Source organism: Drosophila montana, unplaced genomic scaffold (genome assembly GCF_035044405.1).
Source record: "Drosophila montana isolate Dmon_TW-CO22-7 unplaced genomic scaffold, ASM3504440v1 contig_3200_1, whole genome shotgun sequence".
NCBI classification, from domain to species: domain Eukaryota; kingdom Metazoa; phylum Arthropoda; class Insecta; order Diptera; family Drosophilidae; genus Drosophila; species Drosophila montana.
Window position 1 is genome coordinate 8,125,269 of NW_026998080.1, and position 17,625 is coordinate 8,142,893.

The following is a 17,625-nucleotide window of genomic DNA, read 5'->3' on the forward strand; positions in this document are numbered from 1 at the left end:
CATGGCGGGATTTTTAAAACGTAAACTGCAGCATTTAAGTTGGGGCACAAAACTTTCGTATTTATTTAAAGATCCCATACACATATAGCAAATCTTAAATCAAGTGTAGTTGCAACGAATCAGTAATGTGTGTATGTGCATTCAATTTTTTACATTATTGGTGCTGTTTTTCTTCTAAATATAACCAATGTATTTATTTATTTAGCTTGCAAGCTCCATTTGTTTCTTTCATTGTTTAAATAGCTTTAAATTAATTTGGAATATTTGTCAGTTACGCCATTTAGCTACACGACCCAAAGCCTACAGAAAAATAAATGAAAATATAAAAATATATATTATACATATTTTTTTTTTAGTCGAGCTAAGCGCAAAGAAGATAGGAATGAAATTCGCACAATGATTATCTGTTTATCTTTCTCACATGTGTGTGTGTGTGTTAACAAAGTTTTGCGAAAATATGTGTTATCAATTGCTAAATGGTTTACATTTTCATGATTTTTTTCTTGTATTGTTTTCTCTTTAAACATTAAACATACACTTAGATTTATGCATAAAGAACTCTGGTAAATTCACATGTTTTTTTTTTGATTTTTTAACCAAAACAATTATTGAAATAGTGCAACACACACACAGACACGTAAATATATGTATGTATGTATGCTACCAACAAAATTTGTTAAAGTTAAGATACACATACATTAAATAGTATAATAGTAATAATAATTATAACACACATATATTTTATAAATAAATTCCGTACTTGGTGTTAGTGCGCACGCAAATATGTCTATGTATATATTTAAACGCAATTGTTAATTATGTGTTATTTATGTTTGTGTGTGTGTGTGTGTGTGTATAAAGGTGTAATTATGTTTTGTTTTTGATTATTTTACGCGTGCTGCTTATGTGTGTGTGTGTACGCATTTATTTTGTTAGAGAGTCTGTGGGTGAATTCAGTCCCGATGGTGAATTATTCTCATCCAGATCGTCTGGGAAACTGGAAACCGAACCCGAACGGGATGTCACCTTCGTCTACAATAGAATAGAATAGAAAACCGAACAGTTTTGTAGCAAACAAGACAAATACTCAAACGTTTTTTTTTTTAGCAAAGTACATGCGATTATTGAATAAAGTATATTAAGTATAGAGTATAGAAGTGCCTAGACGAGTGTAAGCCCCGATTAAAGTGTGCCTAAATGGTTGCAGATGCTGTGTGGAGAGTGTTGAGGGTAGATAGTGTTGTATTTGTCTTTGTTTTTGTTTTTGGTTTTTGTTGTACTTGTTAATTGTCAAGATGTTGAATGAGTTGAATGAGCATAGGCATAAGAGGATATAGAAGATATATATAATAAAATAGTAGTTACCGCATGAGATTGGCACAAAAAATTGTTCTGTTCATAGCTTACTTTAACGTTCTCATAGGCAGAGCCGACCGAAGCTTCAATTGAACGCATCGATTCAGAATTTTTCATTTGTGAGAATTTGGTCGTAATGCCGCTCGTAATGCTGCCAAAAACTGAAGCCGTTTTCTCGCCAGTGGTCTTGAGCACTGATTCAGTGCGTTGGAAACTGAAAAAAAAACCAGAACGAAAGCAAATTAGGGCAATATCAGACATATATAAGGAGAGAGACATAGATAATATAGACGACAATGCATTTGGTTATTGACACACAGAAGCAGCGTTTATGTTAAAAGAAACATGGGACAGCTGTTGATTGGGTTAGTTAGCCAGTGGGACAGAATCCTTACAGACACAATTACTTACAGTGGTGCCTCGTGCACTGCTTTAGATATGCTGCCCACGCTCTGTTCCATCGATTGGTAACTAAATAAATATGAACAAATTTTCAAATTTAAAAAAACGCATAACAAAAACAAATCAAAGCCAGATTGATAGATAGAATTGAACATAAAAATGACTGGCGGCCAGTTGGGCCTGAGTGCAGCTACCGCAGTGGCAACTTACACGTGACTCTCTTTAAGATTCTTAACGCCCTGATTGACATCGTCGGTTAGCTCCTTCCAGACGGTAATGCCCAGCTTGCGCTTCAAGTCGGAAGCATGGCGCGTCTTGGAGGCCAGCACCGTGCGCAACGTATTGATCTCTTCCTCAACGCGTGCCAGCTCCTACAAACGAAACAAGCGTATTCTTTATTAAGGAATTATAATACAAAACGTGCTTAGCACTTGCCTGGCTCCATTCGGCGCGTCGCTGTTCCTTCTCCTCAATGGTGAGCGCTGCAAACTCGGCGGCAATTTCTGCAGATGCCACAGATGCGGCTGGAGAAGCGGGCTCCGACAAGTGGGCGCTATTATCTGTGCGTAAACCATAATGTTAGACAGTTATATATACATATTTAGAGATGGATTTAATTGTTTTACTAATAAGAAAAACTAAAGAACTGGCGCGACTTTGTAATTTGTTTTTTGCTTTTGGCTGATTTGATTTTATGTACCTCCTTGGAAGACAACTTCCTCAAAGACTTTTTCATGCGCTGAGTATATCGAATTTCGTTTGGTTTGGTTTGTTTCGTATAAAATGTATATAAAGACTTAAGAATTTTGTTCACATTTCAAATTGTATCCGGCACAAATAATACTCACAAACTGTTCGTTCGGCGCATAGCGTAAGCAAAAAATTGGGGGAAATAGAGAGAATTAAGAAAAGCTGATTAGTCACGAAGCAATTAAATTAAGTCGTGTTCCCAATTTTGAGTTCGCCAAAAAATAACAAAAAATTTAATACATATATAAACGTTTTTCTGGAAAAAACTGGAAGCGTACTACAAATATTACTTGTTTGGATATTTCGAAATACAATTGCCCCGTTTCCTAATCTTACCTTAAAAATGTTACCCAATTCCCATTCGAGTTGCCCCCCCCTCCAATCTTTACCTTTAGCACCAGCCTGACCAATGGTCAGAAATCTTTTATAATTATCACTATTTGATATTTTGGCCAGATAAGGTTTCGAGAAATCTATAAACGTGACCTTAACATCCCGCATGGTTCGTTTGGTAAAGAATTTCAATCGAAAACGTTTCGCAATTGATTGCGACGGCGTCTGATTGGACAACTTGGCCGCAATGAACTCCGTTTCGACGGCCTGCAGCTCTAGGGTATTGGCATAATCCGAATCGACATCATAGAAGATGTCATCGAGTGTCAGATTACGCAGATAATGCTCGGTCTCATCGTACCAGTCCGCTTCACTCTCCGGAGCTATTTCCAGCTCGTCGAGCGATGGCGTTGTGGTGATGTCATCGATGCGCGGCAGATAAGAATCCTCGATGAACTCCAAGCTAACAGGCTCAGATTCGCTGCTCATGCTGCCCTATCTTTTACTCTCTGTCGCTCTCTCGCTGTGGTTTATCTCATGTTCCGCAGCAGCAGAAACAGCAACAACAACAACAGCGGGCACTTTCTAATTGGAACGTGGCGGCGCATGTGGAACCTCCTCACATTTCAAAGCGAGCGCTTCGACCAGATTTGTTTTCTGTTTTTTCTGGCTTTGTTAGATGTTTCGGTTCTTTTGCTTTTGCCCATTATTTCTACAGATTCATGTTGAAAAGCGTTTTCTTTTTCGCTGCCAAGAAAGAAACGCGCGTGTCTCTTATGCTACCGCGCACTGCCACAGCCACACTTAAACTGAGCTCAACTTCCAATTGGTAAGCTGCGCAGCGCTCTGCTCGCTGTAGTAACTGTAACTCAACAAGTTGGCAACGCCAGAGCGCCCAGACAGAGAGCACAGCTTTACAAATTGTGCAGCCCAACACAACATTGTCTTCTTGGACTCTCTCTCTCTCTCCCCCTCTTCTTTAAGGTTGTTTTTTTTTTGTGCCAAGTTAGCAGAGTTAAAGAATTGCATGATCAACAAGTGGAAGGGGGATGGGCTCAAACTGTGCGTGCGTGTGTGTGTTGCCTGCTGTCAATTGAAGGAACATGATTTGCGCTCAATAGACGTCGAACACATAAACAAGCCACAAAATGTAATTAAAATTTGATTTGCCACAGTAAATTTGTGTATATTAAATTAAAAATATAAACCGAGCGCAAATGGGAGGCGTTGCTACGCGTTTTGTCTGTAGTTGTTATTGTTGCAACACTGGATGTACACAAAGAACAACGCAGTACATTCACAAAATGCTTGCCACGTCGTCAGATTTTGCGATCTGAATTAAATATTAAAATGTTTACAGCACGCAAAACGTATTTGTGGCAAATGTGGAAATAACTCCCACGAGTTCAATGCATTGCAGAGGCAGAGGGACAGGCGCAAGCCGACTTTCGGGCATGACTCATCTTAATTTTGAACAGCCAACCATTAGGCAGCCAGACTAACCGTCCTCCCACCTGAAATACCTTTTCTTGGTCAAAACTGTCTTCTAATTAGCGCCCCGCGTCTCTTGACAAAAACGCTTCCAATAAGCGGACCAGGGATCACAGCGAACACGCGACCACTTTTCCCAATTGCATGCGGCAAATACTCGAAGTCCGCTTGTGAAAACTGCATTATATACATTTATCGCACACTTACGATCCTCCATGGCTGGGCTAGTGTTCTGATCTCCTTAATGTTTCGGCTTTGAGTTCAATTCAACTGCAGCACTACTTTAACTATTTATTTTTTGTTTTTAACAAGAATTTTTGCGAAAGAAGAAGCACGGAAAAAGTAGCTGTGCTTTCTGATAAATAGTGATGGCAGCCAGCTTATCGATAGGCACGGCCGGGCGGCGTTGCCAACTGGTTAATAGTGAAGTTGGAGCAGCGCGAATTCAAAACAAGTGAAAATGATTTTATAATTTAAAATATTTTTTGTTTGTATTTCAAAAGAAATAAAATACCTTATTTTCGTATCTGAATAGCCTGTTTTGGAAAAAAATGCCATAAGTGAAAAAAGGTTTGCTTTTCAGCTTTCGTCGTCGCTTCGTTTACGTTTACATTTGATTTACGTCCTTCAATATAGGAAAATATATACATTTATATATGTACTTTGTTTTGTATTTACTACGTTTCTTAAAGTTACTAATGCAGTTGGTTGTAAATATGTATATTTTAAAAAATTTACAATATCAGGTCTGTTCTTTTTTCTTGGTGTTTCTTTTTGCTTATTCGTTTTTCTTGTCGAAAGGAATTACCGCATAAAACAAAAGCGAACAGAAGAAGAATTAAAGTAAAATTAAACACAAGAAATCAAACTATATATAATTTGTTTACGTTTTTTATTGGTTTTATTTTGTTTTTATTTTTTTTTTTATATTTTTTGTATTTGTTTTATATTGAATGGTAAGTAAAAAATTGTAATATTTTTTATTTTGTTTGAATTTTTCATACTTTGTGTTTCAACTTCAAATCATAAATGTGTATATATATATATATATGTTGAAAGTTGTTAAGTGGCAAATATAAGTCGAAAACAATTTAATATAAATCAAGAAGATTGCACAAAATTAAAATGTTTGTATTCATTTTGAAATGTGATTGGGTTTGTGTGGGATATAAAGCTGGTTGGTTGTTGGAGCAGAAGCAGGCGTGCGTTAAATAATCTATATATGTAAATATATATGTATGTTATAATTTCAAAGTACATGCTTGTATGTAATTCAATTCAATTAATCGCTGTTCCAATTCAATTTCTCATCTTTTCAATTTGAGTGCTCGTTCTCACTTCTTTATACAATTACAAACGTTTTTTTTACCATGCACTTTCCCAAAAAAAAAGGCGAAATAAAATAAACTAATAACTCGGTTCGGATTGGCGGCGTGTTACTTCACGAGAGAAACACACGGCAAAAAAATAAACAAACAATAGATTTGTAATAAAAAATAGAGCAGCAATCGCAATAGTAGTAAATATTTAACATTTTATGCTTACAATAATTATAAATCGTTCTTGACCGTAATTTGTTTTTGTTTTTCATAAAATATCATGTTTTCAATCAATTAAATTTGTTGTTGCAACCACTTTTAACAAAACATTTGTTGAACTTTCTGCTTAATGTTAAGTAGCTTGAACTAATTAGAATATTATGCATTGAAATATGGTTATAAAAAGAAATTGGCATTTAAGTCATATGTTGAGGATTGGGGGCGGGAGGGTAAAGCAACAAATGGGCAGGAACAAGGACAAAGGGGAGCAAAATCTGGCGCTAATATAAAGTTTCTTTTTGATTTTTGTTTTTTCTTCTTTGTATAAATGCAATTTCAAGTGTCTGAGCATGTTGTGTGTGTGTGTGTGTGTATTGGTGTGTGAGTGTGGGGTCAGAGTTTCTCTGTATCAAATTATACAAAAATAGTTTTTATCATTTGTCGTTTGTTTTGAATTGCATTGTAGAAAAGCTCCTGGGAGTGAGTGAAGAAGAGAGACAGAGAGTGACTGAGAGGGAAAAGAGAGTGAGTGTGAGAGAGAGAGAGAGACAACCTGTACCATTTTTGACACTAGTTTTCGACTAAGGACTCCGTTCGAGCACGCCTGCTGTTGCTGCTCAACGCCCGACAGTACGCCCGCCCGTTCTGTTTCGTTCCGTTACCCAAATCCCCGTCGCACTCTGCGGCTGCCGCTGATTGGACTACTGCTTAGTTCTTCGGTCCCCACACGGAGGTAATGGGCGTGGCCGCAACTGGAGCACCGCCAGCAGCGAAGACCGGGAAATCCTCCTGCGATTGGGTATTGGGCGCAGTTAGATTCTTGGCCTGCTGTTTCTTCTCCCACGGTGCATCCTTGATGATGAAACCGTTCTCGTTGGTGCCACCACCAGAGCCGGAACTGGCGCCGGCTCCGCCAGTGAGGAAGGCGCCCACAGTCTGCGGTTGCGGTGATGGCGGCAAATTCTCCAAATAATCGCGCTCATAATCCTCGGCCATGCTCAGGAGCATTTCCTTGGCATTCTCGACATCCTCCTCCTTGCCAATGATGGTCACAGCATTCGGATTGGCTTGAGGATCATCGGCAGATGGGAACTTGATGTCCACCTGGTTTATTATAAAGAAAAATGTATTGATTAAATATATATTCATTGGGTTCCATGTGCTGCCTGCTCACCTTGTAATCGTCAATGATCTTGCGAATGGTGCGTCCACGATGGCCAATAATGTGCGAATGGATGCGCGTATCGATTTCGATGACATCGCGATGCAGCGTCTGCAATTCACCGACAATTTCCAAGATGGCATCGCGTGCTGCCTCGGCCTTGGCCTGGTAGCCGGTAATGGAAATGATACGCTGATTGGGATCATCACGCTTGGGCAGCGAGATGTTGACATCGTGATCGGCGCGCAGCTTATTAATGACAGCGCCCTGGCGACCAATTAGCTTGGAGTGATACTCTGGATCGACCTCTATTTGGAGCACAAATGAGCGCAGCTCGCGATCAGCACGATCTGCCTCATAGTCTTCAATCATCTTCTCGAGCGCCTCTCGTGCCTCGGCCACGCGTGCGGGCGTGCCGGAGACCTTAATGATGTCCGACTTGAGGTCGCTGGGCGGCAGCTCGACATGGACATCGTGCGTGGACATGAACTGACGCACATTGGCGCCACGCGGTCCAATGATGGTGCGATGCAGATCGAAAGGAACATTCAGCTCTTCCTCGATTGGTATTAGATCGATCAGCGCCTGCTTGGCCGCATTGCACTTCTCGATGCGTCCGGTGATGCGAATAACATCGCATTGACGCACCGGCTCCGCGCTGGGCTCACCCTCGGCGCCGCCCTCACTGCCGTCACCGTTGACGCCGTTGGTCAGACCCTCGACGGGTTCGGTGGCATCACGATCGGGGAACTTGATCTGCACATCGAACTCGGAGGTGACCTGCTGCACCTTGAAACCGCGTGCGCCCATTATGGTGCGATGCTGGCGTTGGGGTATGACCACCTCGATGGTTGTCTGCGCCTCCAGATCGGCAACAGTCTCCTCGATGCGCTGCTTGGCCGCCTCGATGCACTCCTTGGCGCCCTTGATTGTCACCTTGTCGGAGTTGGTGCCGGGACGTGGGAAGGATATCATTACACCGCCGCACTCCTCAGAGATGCGATGCAAGATGGTGCCGCGCTTGGCCACAAAGTGCTTGTGGTGCTTGGGATCGACGGTTACCTCGCCCTCGGTAACCTCATCGCACTCCTTGATGATCGCCTCCAGCTGCTCTTTGGCCTTGTTCACGCTCTCCTCCTTGCCAATAATAATGATGGCCTCCTTGTCGCTATCCTCGTTTGAGGGAAAGATGATGCGTGCACCCGTCGCATCCCGAATCTTGCGTATGGAGGCACCATTCTTGCCAATGAGGAATTTATGATGCTGCTGCTTGGCGCGCACCTCAACGCTGAACGAGGCCTGCTGCCGCTCATTCGCCAGCTCCAGCAGCTGGGCCTTAGCCTTTTCCACATCATCTTTGGGACCGCGAATGGTCACCTGCGAGAGACAAAAGTTCAAGATTAGAATGGCTGTGGAATAGCGTTGATTGCTGCGCCTACCTTATCGCTCTTGGAATCGCTGTTGGGGAACTTGATTGTGACGCCGCCGCATTCCTCCATTATGGAGGAGATCAGTTTGCCGCCGGTGCCAATGATGGAGTTGTAGTATTTGGGCGAAATTTGCACCTCTTCGGTGACAATATCGGAGAGTTCGTTCTGAATCTTTTGGATGCGCTCCTTGGCCTCCAGTACGTTCTCTTTCTTGCCAGTAATGACAATCACCTCGTTGGTATCGCCCTCGGCGGGCAGATCGATTTTCGTTTGGGTCTCGTCGCGGATTTTCTTGATGTTGGCGCCGCCTTTGCCAATGACAAACTTGTGGAATTGCTTGAAAATTGGCACTTCGATGATGTGCGATGACTCCTGGATTTCCTTGACGAGCTTCAGTAAGTCCTTATGGCATTTGTCCACATCCTCCTTGGGTCCGCGCAGTTTCACAATATCGGTGTTCTCCTGGGGTGTGGGTATCGTTATTGTTACCTGGCGATAACGATCCTTCACCTCGCGAATCTTCTCGCCCTTGGCGCCGATAATGGAGCGATGCAGGCGACGATCGATGATCACATCCTTTGACTTTTCATTTTCCAGTTTGTCGATTTTTTCTTGTAATTCAAGCTGCGCCAGGCGCACACCCTCCTTGGGTCCTTCGATGCGTATATTGTTCTGGCCCTCGCGCTCTTCAATATTGATGTTCACCTTCAGTTCATCCTTGAGGCGATTCACATTGGCGCCCGCCTTGCCAATAATATGCTTGTAGTACGATGGATTCACGGTCATCACCTCGTACGTGAAGTTCTCCTCATAGTTGCGTATGATGTCATTCAGATAGGAGACAGCCCTGTCCACATTCTCGGGATCGCCCTCCAGCTTGATCTTGTTCTCCAAGCAGTTAACATTCACATTGGGGCAATCCTCCTCGAGTTGCTTCATGTTGGCACCCTTGCGTCCGATCACATACTTGTGTATCCAATGCGGCGCATTGATCTCCACCGATTTCACCGAGTTGGCCTTCTGGTAGACCACGGTTAGTGCATTACCCAGCGCCACTTGGGGTCCACGCAGCGTTATCGTCTCTAAGATCGAATCATTGGGCGGCATCTCAACGGAGACGCCAGTGAGCTGCAGGATCTCAGCAATTGTGGAGCCCTTGGGTCCGATGACATAGCGATGCTGGGGCTTGGCCACCTCAACGCTAACCGTTGAGCATTTCTTCTCCATCTCCTTGTAGATGGCTTCCACCTTTGCCTTGGCGGCGGCAACTGCTTCCTTTTCGCCCGAAATGATGATCTCCTCCTTTTGCACCTGCTGCGGTGGCACATTGATCTTGGCACCCGTCTCCTCCTGCAGCTTGTTCAGATTTTCATTGTAGGGGCCCACAATGAACGGATGATAGATCTTCGGCACCGTCGTCCGGTCCGATGACTTTTTATATTGCTCCGCGGACAATTGGCGTATTTCCTGCTCGGCACGTTCGATACCCTCCTTGGTGCCGGCAATGGTAATCACATCGCTCTCATCACCCTGATGGGGTATATTGATGCGCGTCGAGGTGACACGCTCAAGCTCACGCAGCCGTTCGCCGCGCTTGCCCAGAATGACGCGATAATGCTCACGGGGTACGTTCACCTGGCGGCTGGCCTGCGTCGAGAAGCTCATCAGGATCTTGCGACGCGCATCGAGCAGCTCGCTCTGCTTGCCCTTGATCAGGAACGTGAGCGATTGATTCTTGCCGCTGACAATCTCAATCTGGGCGCCAGTCTCCTTCGTGATCTGCTGGCAAATGCGCTTCGACTCACCCTCGCCAAATTTCTCAGATTCCGTCGACTTGCGCTCCTCCATGGGCACATGCAGAACCTACAAATGGAAAGTTGCGGGGATCAGTGGGGATCGTTCAACATGACAGATTGCACATCTTGCACTCACCTGAGTTTTCTGCGAGCTGGTCACACGCGCAATTGCCGGCGCAGCGGGGCCAAGGGGCGCGGCTGCGGATGAGTTCGTCGGCAGAGCCGGGAACAGATCGTCATAGCTAAATGCGGGCGTGGCATTGCCAGTGCCGGTGCTACTAGTGGGCGTGGCCACCGGAGTGGGCGACGATGGCTGCTCGTTGGACGACACCAGCTCCTGGCCATTGTTGAGTGCGTTTGGTTGTTGCTCAATGTTAGTTGCTACATAAATACAAAAAATAATTAGTGCTGTTCAAAGAGGGATTCAGGCGTGTCTGCTTTACCGTTAGATTCCTCCATGACTGCTGCTTGCATTACTTAAAAAAAGAGAAGAGTCCTTTTTCGTTCCAAGTCGTTACAGTAACACTGCAAATAGAAAACGAAGAAAATACAGGGTATAAGTATGTGTTATATATATATCTGAGATCTTATGAATACTAACAAAGCATGTTAGGTGTTATAAATTGTATATGGTAATAAATATTGAATAGTTAAATCAAAATTTGATATAATTTCAATCTTATAGTATTTCCTAACCTATAGCTATACTTTATACTATCATTTGTGATCCCATATTTTTCTTTTCTTATCTATACAGGAATTTGTATTCATATTTATTTACATTTATATAATCGATCTCCAATCATACTGCTGACCCAATAAGCTCATATTTATTGCATCTAAAATGCATTTGTTTACGAGGTATTATTTAAGTTGAAATACCTAAAGTTTCAAATGACAAACAATTGGTATAATTTTTTTTTGTTTGAACAACTGTCGCTTAGCATTTAACTGAACTTTGTGAAAGCTGAGCTATATATGGACATATACAAGCACATATATATTTATATATATGTCTGTATATATTCTTTTTATTTTCTTTTGCTGTTCGCTCGCCTGGTAGCGAACGAAAATAAATCCTAGATAAACCAGAAGCACAGGCATTAGGCACATGAAAATCTACTTTGGTCTTGATAACGCTGCGACCCGCATGTCGTTGACGCTCTGGTGATAACAGCGTGCTTTACTAGGTGTAGAGGCGAGAGGAGGGCGGGGTCTCGACTAGCTCAGCTGATAAACCAATTCTATTTGCACGCTAGACATTAGTTCTTAACTATACAAAATGCGAAATGGCCACGTAATGGCTATGCCAAAAAAATAATGGGAATATACAAGCTAACCTATAAATATGTGTACATATATGTACATATATATATATATGTATGTATGTATATGTTGACTCCATGTGGAGGTCGGCTTTTGAGCATCGGGTGATAAGTGGACAGTTTTGGTGCTCTATCAGCGGACACGCTGGCAAAAGTTTTCAAAGCAAATAGCTGATAGCTATCGATCAGGCTGATAACGAGCCAAGATATAAATACAAACGCATAAATACAGAGGTATGTGCAATGTAAGTACACAAATACTAGTGTATGTTATATAAATGCTGTTATTAGTGCCAGAAAATGTCCGGTTTGGACCAGTGAAAGGTTAAGAAACGGCCGCAAAGCTTGTCTAAGAGAGAGAGATCGAGAGATCGAGAGTAGCAGCATTCTTTGTTACCAACTATTTCATCTGAATACCGTTAAAGACATGCACTTGTTCAAAGCTGGTTGTCCATGCGTGCGTGTGTGTGTGCGTGTATGTGTGTGTGTGGTTTTCTAAATCAGCGCCCAACAAGTTTTTTAGCCTACATTTTTCTTCTGCTTTAGCAGCAGCCAGAAGAACAACAAAAGACGTTGCCACTATCACCGCCATTGGCTTCACGTACACACGAAATGAACGAAAAAGAAAATAAAAAAGAAAGCCGAAATCAAGATACCCTATACCACAATATTTTCTAGAGTTAGCATTGGAAAATTGTTTAAAAAATACACGACGAATGTACATATTTACTATTTATGTATTATTGTTGCTTCAAAAGATAAACCAAACAGCTCCAAAGATGATTTTCTCTTGTCGCATGCCCATGCGTTACAAACTGCATGACAATGCCATTGATGCTCCACACGCATAAGCGTATAAAAATGTGTCAAAAGAAGAAACACGCTAAGCGAGCAAACGAGAGAGGGAGTCTAGCTTGATGAAGTGCTGGGCGGTTATAAGGGGGGAGCTATAAAACCGGATGATAGCCGGCAACTACATAAAACGATCGGCAAGTGTGTGTGTGTGTGTGTGAGTACGTATGTATGTGTGTGTTTGTGTGTTGTGTTCAGCGCTGCATGCGCACTTCTTGATTTTTCGTGTCGTCGTCGTTTTTGTATTGGTGGCTTGGCACCTTTCGAGGCAGCACGAAAAAAAAAAAGACACAGGTAACAAAAAACAAACACACACATGTGCACATGCAAATGTTTATATACATATGCATGCGCTGCAGAGACGTTGATGTCGTCAAGACAGCCAAAGTTCAGCTTGGGCATTTTCCATGCACATTTACATAAAGAAACTCTTCTTTTTTTTTTTATTGTTTTTTGGTAAGGTGCTTAGACCAATATTAATTTAAATGCTTTTATTTAAACGAATTGTGTCTGTTTTTTGGCTTAACGGTACTCCATGCCGTAAGATGTGCAGTGGAAGATATATGTACATATGTACAAAACAGTAAGCTTAAAAAAAACCTTGACGTAGCCAGTTTTGCATGAAAGTCGGCTGCATACCTGAAAAAAAAGAAGACATTTACTTCTTTTAGCAGGCAACAGTGTTGCCAATTACGCTTTTACCCCGCTGAATATAGCTTTTTTAAAGATTCAGCGGAATTTGTAGCATTTTTTTTATATTGCTCACTTCGAAAACTAGCTTTTATATTGGCTGAAGTTAGGCTGCACTGGCTGTGTGTAAAATGCTAAATTATGCAAATGTATACAAAATATTATGTGGAATTATGTTCGGTAACGTTATTTTTGTTGGTTTTAGTGCTTGCAGGTTGTTCAACTTACTGTACTGTAAAATCCAAAAAATCCGGCCTATATTTGTCCTTTAACAAAATCCAGTTTGATCAACTTGGCGTGTCTCCAGCTGCAATACAAATACACAAGAGTTTTAATTATTTAATGTGGAATTTGTTAAGTGCATCGCAACATGTAAAACACCAAAAGGCAATAAAGATGCCACCCTTCAATATGAAACTAAAAACAAAAGGAAAAACATGTTTTTGTGCTGCCGCCCCAAATGCACTACACTGACTGCAATTGGTGGAGCATATGGCAACGTTAGAAAGCCGCTGCCGTGTTTATTAACAGAAATGTGCATAAATTCAAGAGAGTACAGAATGACAGGAAGAGCGGGAGAGAGCGACCGCTGCCCTATAGTAGAAACTGGCGGCGACCTTTATGCATAAACATGCGGGCCACTTATTGGACAATTATTGTTGTTGTTTTTATTGTTTTCACTGCAGTTGAGCGCACAAAACTGGAGCATAAAATATATATGTGTGTGTGTGTGCGTAGGCGGAAGCTAACGAGTGAGCGAGAAAGAGCGCTGAGTGCGTATTAGTACTAAATGTTCTGTAAGAGTGAGTGCTGTCGCTTTATATGGGTGAAAGGCCTGTAAAGGTTTCAACTTGTTTGATCGTGTGGGGGCCACTTTAAAATTTGGGCATTTTGGTTAGATGTACTGTATGTATGTGAAAGACGAAATACTAAAAGTTCAAAAATCGTATGGCTCACGCTCACACACACACACACAGACACACATACAAAGGCACGCGCGCACTACCACAAATACAAAATCCGCCGCCACCGCCAACTATGTCTGCTGTTGTTGCTCCCGCTGCTGTCAATCGGACATAGACACATATACATAAGTATGTTCGTGTGTGCATAGTTTTATTGGTGTATGCGTGGACGACGTTGTAGTCTCCGCCGCCGCAACCGCCACAGCGGACAACGAAATATGGCTCTGACTTTTGTGTCTTTCACTGTGTGCGTGTGAGTGAGTGCCCGTGCCCTGCATATGTGTGACGACGACGACGACGACAGCGACAGACAGCCCGTGCGGTTGATAATACTATTGAAAAACACGTTGTTTTCATTCGAATGATTTGAAGCGATTTTTTCATTTAATATATTCCGCATTTTCACTCGAACGTGGGCATTAAACTAAATTTCTTGTAAAATGCAAGTAAGAAGTTTCCACGTTGCGGCAGCCGCGGCCTCAATTTTCTCTCAAGTCGCCGCCGCCTTGCGGCCCACACAATAGTAAATTTAGGCACATTTTTGTTAAACTTGCGCAATTGAAATTGCTCATTTAAGCGCGCACAGTTTGTTTTGATATTTAAACGCTTTAGTTTAAAACGGTTTTATTAATTTTAGTTTAAACTTTCTACTTAGAACTGCAATACGCACACGAAACGGATATCAACTCCAAGTAAAGTGAATGAATGAGCAACTGAGCGAACGTGGCAAAATGCAGCGTGTTGCCACATGGCGGTTTCGCAGTGGCAGCGCTGCGGGTAAAAGAAATTTGGTGTTGCCAATAGGTTGGCATATTGTGGGTGTTTTGCTGGCGCAATTATCGATAACAAAAGTGGCAACGCCCGTCCGACTTGTTGCCATCCATAGCGCCATTCACAACAAAGACAAAAAACGAAAAAAGAGCGAGTGACTTTTTTGTAGTCTTGCTCTATAAGCACGGAAAATACCCGTTCTCTTGGCATTTCCGAAAGCAGAAACTATTTATAGCACAATCAAATTTCTCACGCGGCAAACACAATATGCCAAAACTAAAGAGTTTGCTGCCCAATATCTTTGGCGGCAACAAAGAGGCACACACCAGCAGCAATACAACAAATATGAATTCGGAAGGACGACTAGAAACAGATGCATTGCCGATCAGCGAGACAGATAACAATAGCGGCGCCCTATCGCTGCCCTCCAATACGCCAACACCATCGGCAGATCTAACCGAATCGGTGTTGCGCGAACTCTCCGATCCCAATTACAATTCCATGGATGTGGTGCAATCCGCGCAGATACCAGGCAACGCGCTGGTCAATGGTGACAGCGGCGGCAACAACAACACAATGAACACCATGAATGTGCACAGTGCACAGCAACAGGTGGTGATGAACTTCTCGAATGCCAGCAATTTGCATTTTGGCTCAGTTTATAATTTTAATCAAAACCTGAGCGCCTGCAGCTCACGCAAAGGCAGCACCAGCACCACAGAGGAGGTGGCGGGCGCCATTCCACCAGCCGATGCGAAACGTCATGTGCCCCGTAAAACGGTCAGCATTGTTGCCATGATGCAGTCGCAGCAGGAGCCCGATGATCGTCTGCTGGACACGGTCGCCACACATCTGGGCGAGGGCTGGAAGCATGTAATGCGCGAACTTGGCCATTCCGAAGGTCAGATCGAGCAGGCGATTATCGATCATCAAATGCACGGCAACATCAAGGAGGTCAGTCAGTCAATAACTTTTACACACAATTACTTCAAGCTGATAAGCTTTGCCCTACGTTTGCTTGCAGGTCATCTACCAATTGCTGCTGAAGTGGGTGCGCAGCGCCGATGATGGCATCGCCACGGTGGGTCGACTCACCACGCTGCTGTGGGAAACCCAGCATCGCGAGTGCGTGCAGCGCATGAAACTGGTTTGGAAGGCGCTCGAGAAGCGCAAGACGTCCAGTTAGCTGCCCACGAAGAGAGCGAACGACAAACAAAAAGAAAAAAACAGGGCATTTCGGAGCGCGTGTCTTAGTTAGGTCTCTAATTTAGTTGTTAAAACTTATAACTTTTAGTACTACATATTTGTCACGCCCCTTTTTGTGCACTTAGCGCACACTAAAACATTATTTTTTGTGCAATAATATTTGTTAAAAAGAAACGAAAAACAAAAAAAAAGCCCAATTTTGACAAACGGCATATTGTTAAATACCTTTATATATGTAAACTTCGAATAAGTGCCTGAACAAGTTTGTCCTCAAGCAACTGTATTTGTTTTCAAATGTGATATTTCGAGTGCATGTTCGTTGTGCAATATGAATTTTTCACCCAAGTAATCTACAGACAATAAACAAGCCGTACTGTATCTGTGCGCTTTTATTATGTAATCAAGTTTTTTATATGCAAATTCGTGGCAAATCTCTCACTCAAACGATCTTTGTGATCTTTGCGCTAAACATATCAACTAACATTTGCGCCCCATTGCCATTGACAGACTGATAGTCCGGCAGCTGTTCCATGCGCGACACCCAGCCGCTGAGCCGTGGATAACGCGTCTGCTCGATGGGCGCCAGGCCCAGCAGGCTGGCCACCGAGGAGATGCAGCTGTAGTCGGCCAGGGTCAGCGTGCTGCCACACAAATATTGTTGTTTGGCCAGAAAGGCCTCCAGAAAGTCGTACACCTCGTAGATGGCATCGATCTTGCTGCGCGGCACCTCCGTCTCGTTGCGATAGAACAGGGGCAGGGCTATGTTGCGTATACAGCCCTGGAATATGACGCCCGACTCGAAGTGCAGGCGCTGATCGACCACGGCACGCTTGTAGAAATCCTTGGGATACAGTGCATCATCCTTGCCATATTTGCGCACCAGATACGCCATTATGGCATGCGAATCCCAAATGCATTTGCCATCGTCCTCCAGCATGGGCACCGTGTGCTGCGGATTCTTCAGGGTATACTCCTTGTTCTTATGCTCACCGGCCAGCAGATTGATCAGCTTGTACTCGTACTGCAGACCGAGTGCGTGCAGGGTCATCTTGCAGGCACGCACCGGTGGACTCGGCTCCAGGCCATACAATACCAATTTACCCATGTTATTCAAAAAGTCGAGAGACGTCTGTGAGCTCGGACGGCTGTAGTTGGACTGAACCTCTCGCGTTTCGAGCTGTAATCGTGTGCGAATCGCTGCTTGCATTAATTACTATAAAAATTAATTCCATTTCGTTTCGTATATAGTTTTTCAGCTGTCGCGACTGTCAATCCAGCAATCCGAGGGGCTTGACTGACTAGCATGCATACATTTTAATATATATACTAGGGGTAGCACTTATGCCATTGCCAATTATCTAATTAAACAGTCTCTTATATTGCATTTAGATACCAATTCCAATTGATTATATAAAAAAACAAGATAATCAGTCTGGCACAAAATCAATATACCTGTTCTCTAGTCTATATTTTGTTGCCCAAACAGGATTTTCATAGTAAAGTTCTACTTTCGACCGATCGTTCCAATAGTACACATATAATATAGTTGTCCAAGCAT

General features: G+C 42.9%; 4 protein-coding genes across 9 annotated transcripts; 1 reads left to right on the plus strand and 3 right to left on the minus strand.

The window, feature by feature from the left end:
* Positions 1–33: 33 nt before the first annotated feature.
* Positions 34–4,716, minus strand: LOC135432250 (tumor protein D52). Of its 6 annotated transcripts, none has more exons than XM_064687828.1 (6): positions 4,540–4,709; positions 2,194–2,318; positions 1,969–2,129; positions 1,768–1,827; positions 1,366–1,570; positions 34–300 (listed from the first exon to the last, which is right to left on the minus strand). In XM_064687828.1, exons 1-6 carry the CDS (start codon positions 4,547–4,549, stop codon positions 268–270), a joined length of 594 nt encoding a protein of 197 aa, XP_064543898.1. In that variant the 5' UTR covers positions 4,550–4,709; the 3' UTR covers positions 34–267. The 6 variants fall into 6 exon arrangements, with proteins under 6 accessions (XP_064543898.1, XP_064543900.1, XP_064543895.1 ...); XM_064687830.1 differs by having other exon boundaries at positions 1,408–1,570; positions 4,540–4,706; XM_064687825.1 differs by lacking the exon at positions 34–300 and adding an exon at positions 868–1,032.
* Positions 4,717–5,909: 1,193 nt separating this feature from the next.
* Positions 5,910–14,839, minus strand: Dp1 (satellite-binding protein 1 Dp1). Its single transcript, XM_064687816.1, has 7 exons — positions 14,761–14,839; positions 13,354–13,432; positions 10,702–10,783; positions 10,395–10,639; positions 8,472–10,325; positions 7,045–8,409; positions 5,910–6,974 (listed from the first exon to the last, which is right to left on the minus strand). Exons 3-7 carry the CDS (start codon positions 10,730–10,732, stop codon positions 6,579–6,581), a joined length of 3,891 nt encoding a protein of 1,296 aa, XP_064543886.1. The 5' UTR covers positions 10,733–10,783; positions 13,354–13,432; positions 14,761–14,839; the 3' UTR covers positions 5,910–6,578.
* Positions 14,840–14,964: 125 nt separating this feature from the next.
* On the plus strand, positions 14,965–16,467 carry imd (immune deficiency). The gene is made up of 2 exons (XM_064687823.1): positions 14,965–15,815; positions 15,886–16,467. Exons 1-2 carry the CDS (start codon positions 15,129–15,131, stop codon positions 16,045–16,047), a joined length of 849 nt encoding a protein of 282 aa, XP_064543893.1. The 5' UTR covers positions 14,965–15,128; the 3' UTR covers positions 16,048–16,467.
* Positions 16,439–17,231, minus strand: GstE9 (Glutathione S transferase E9). Its single transcript, XM_064687824.1, has one exon. It carries the CDS (start codon positions 17,170–17,172, stop codon positions 16,507–16,509), a length of 666 nt encoding a protein of 221 aa, XP_064543894.1. The 5' UTR covers positions 17,173–17,231; the 3' UTR covers positions 16,439–16,506.
* Positions 17,232–17,625: the final 394 nt, after the last annotated feature.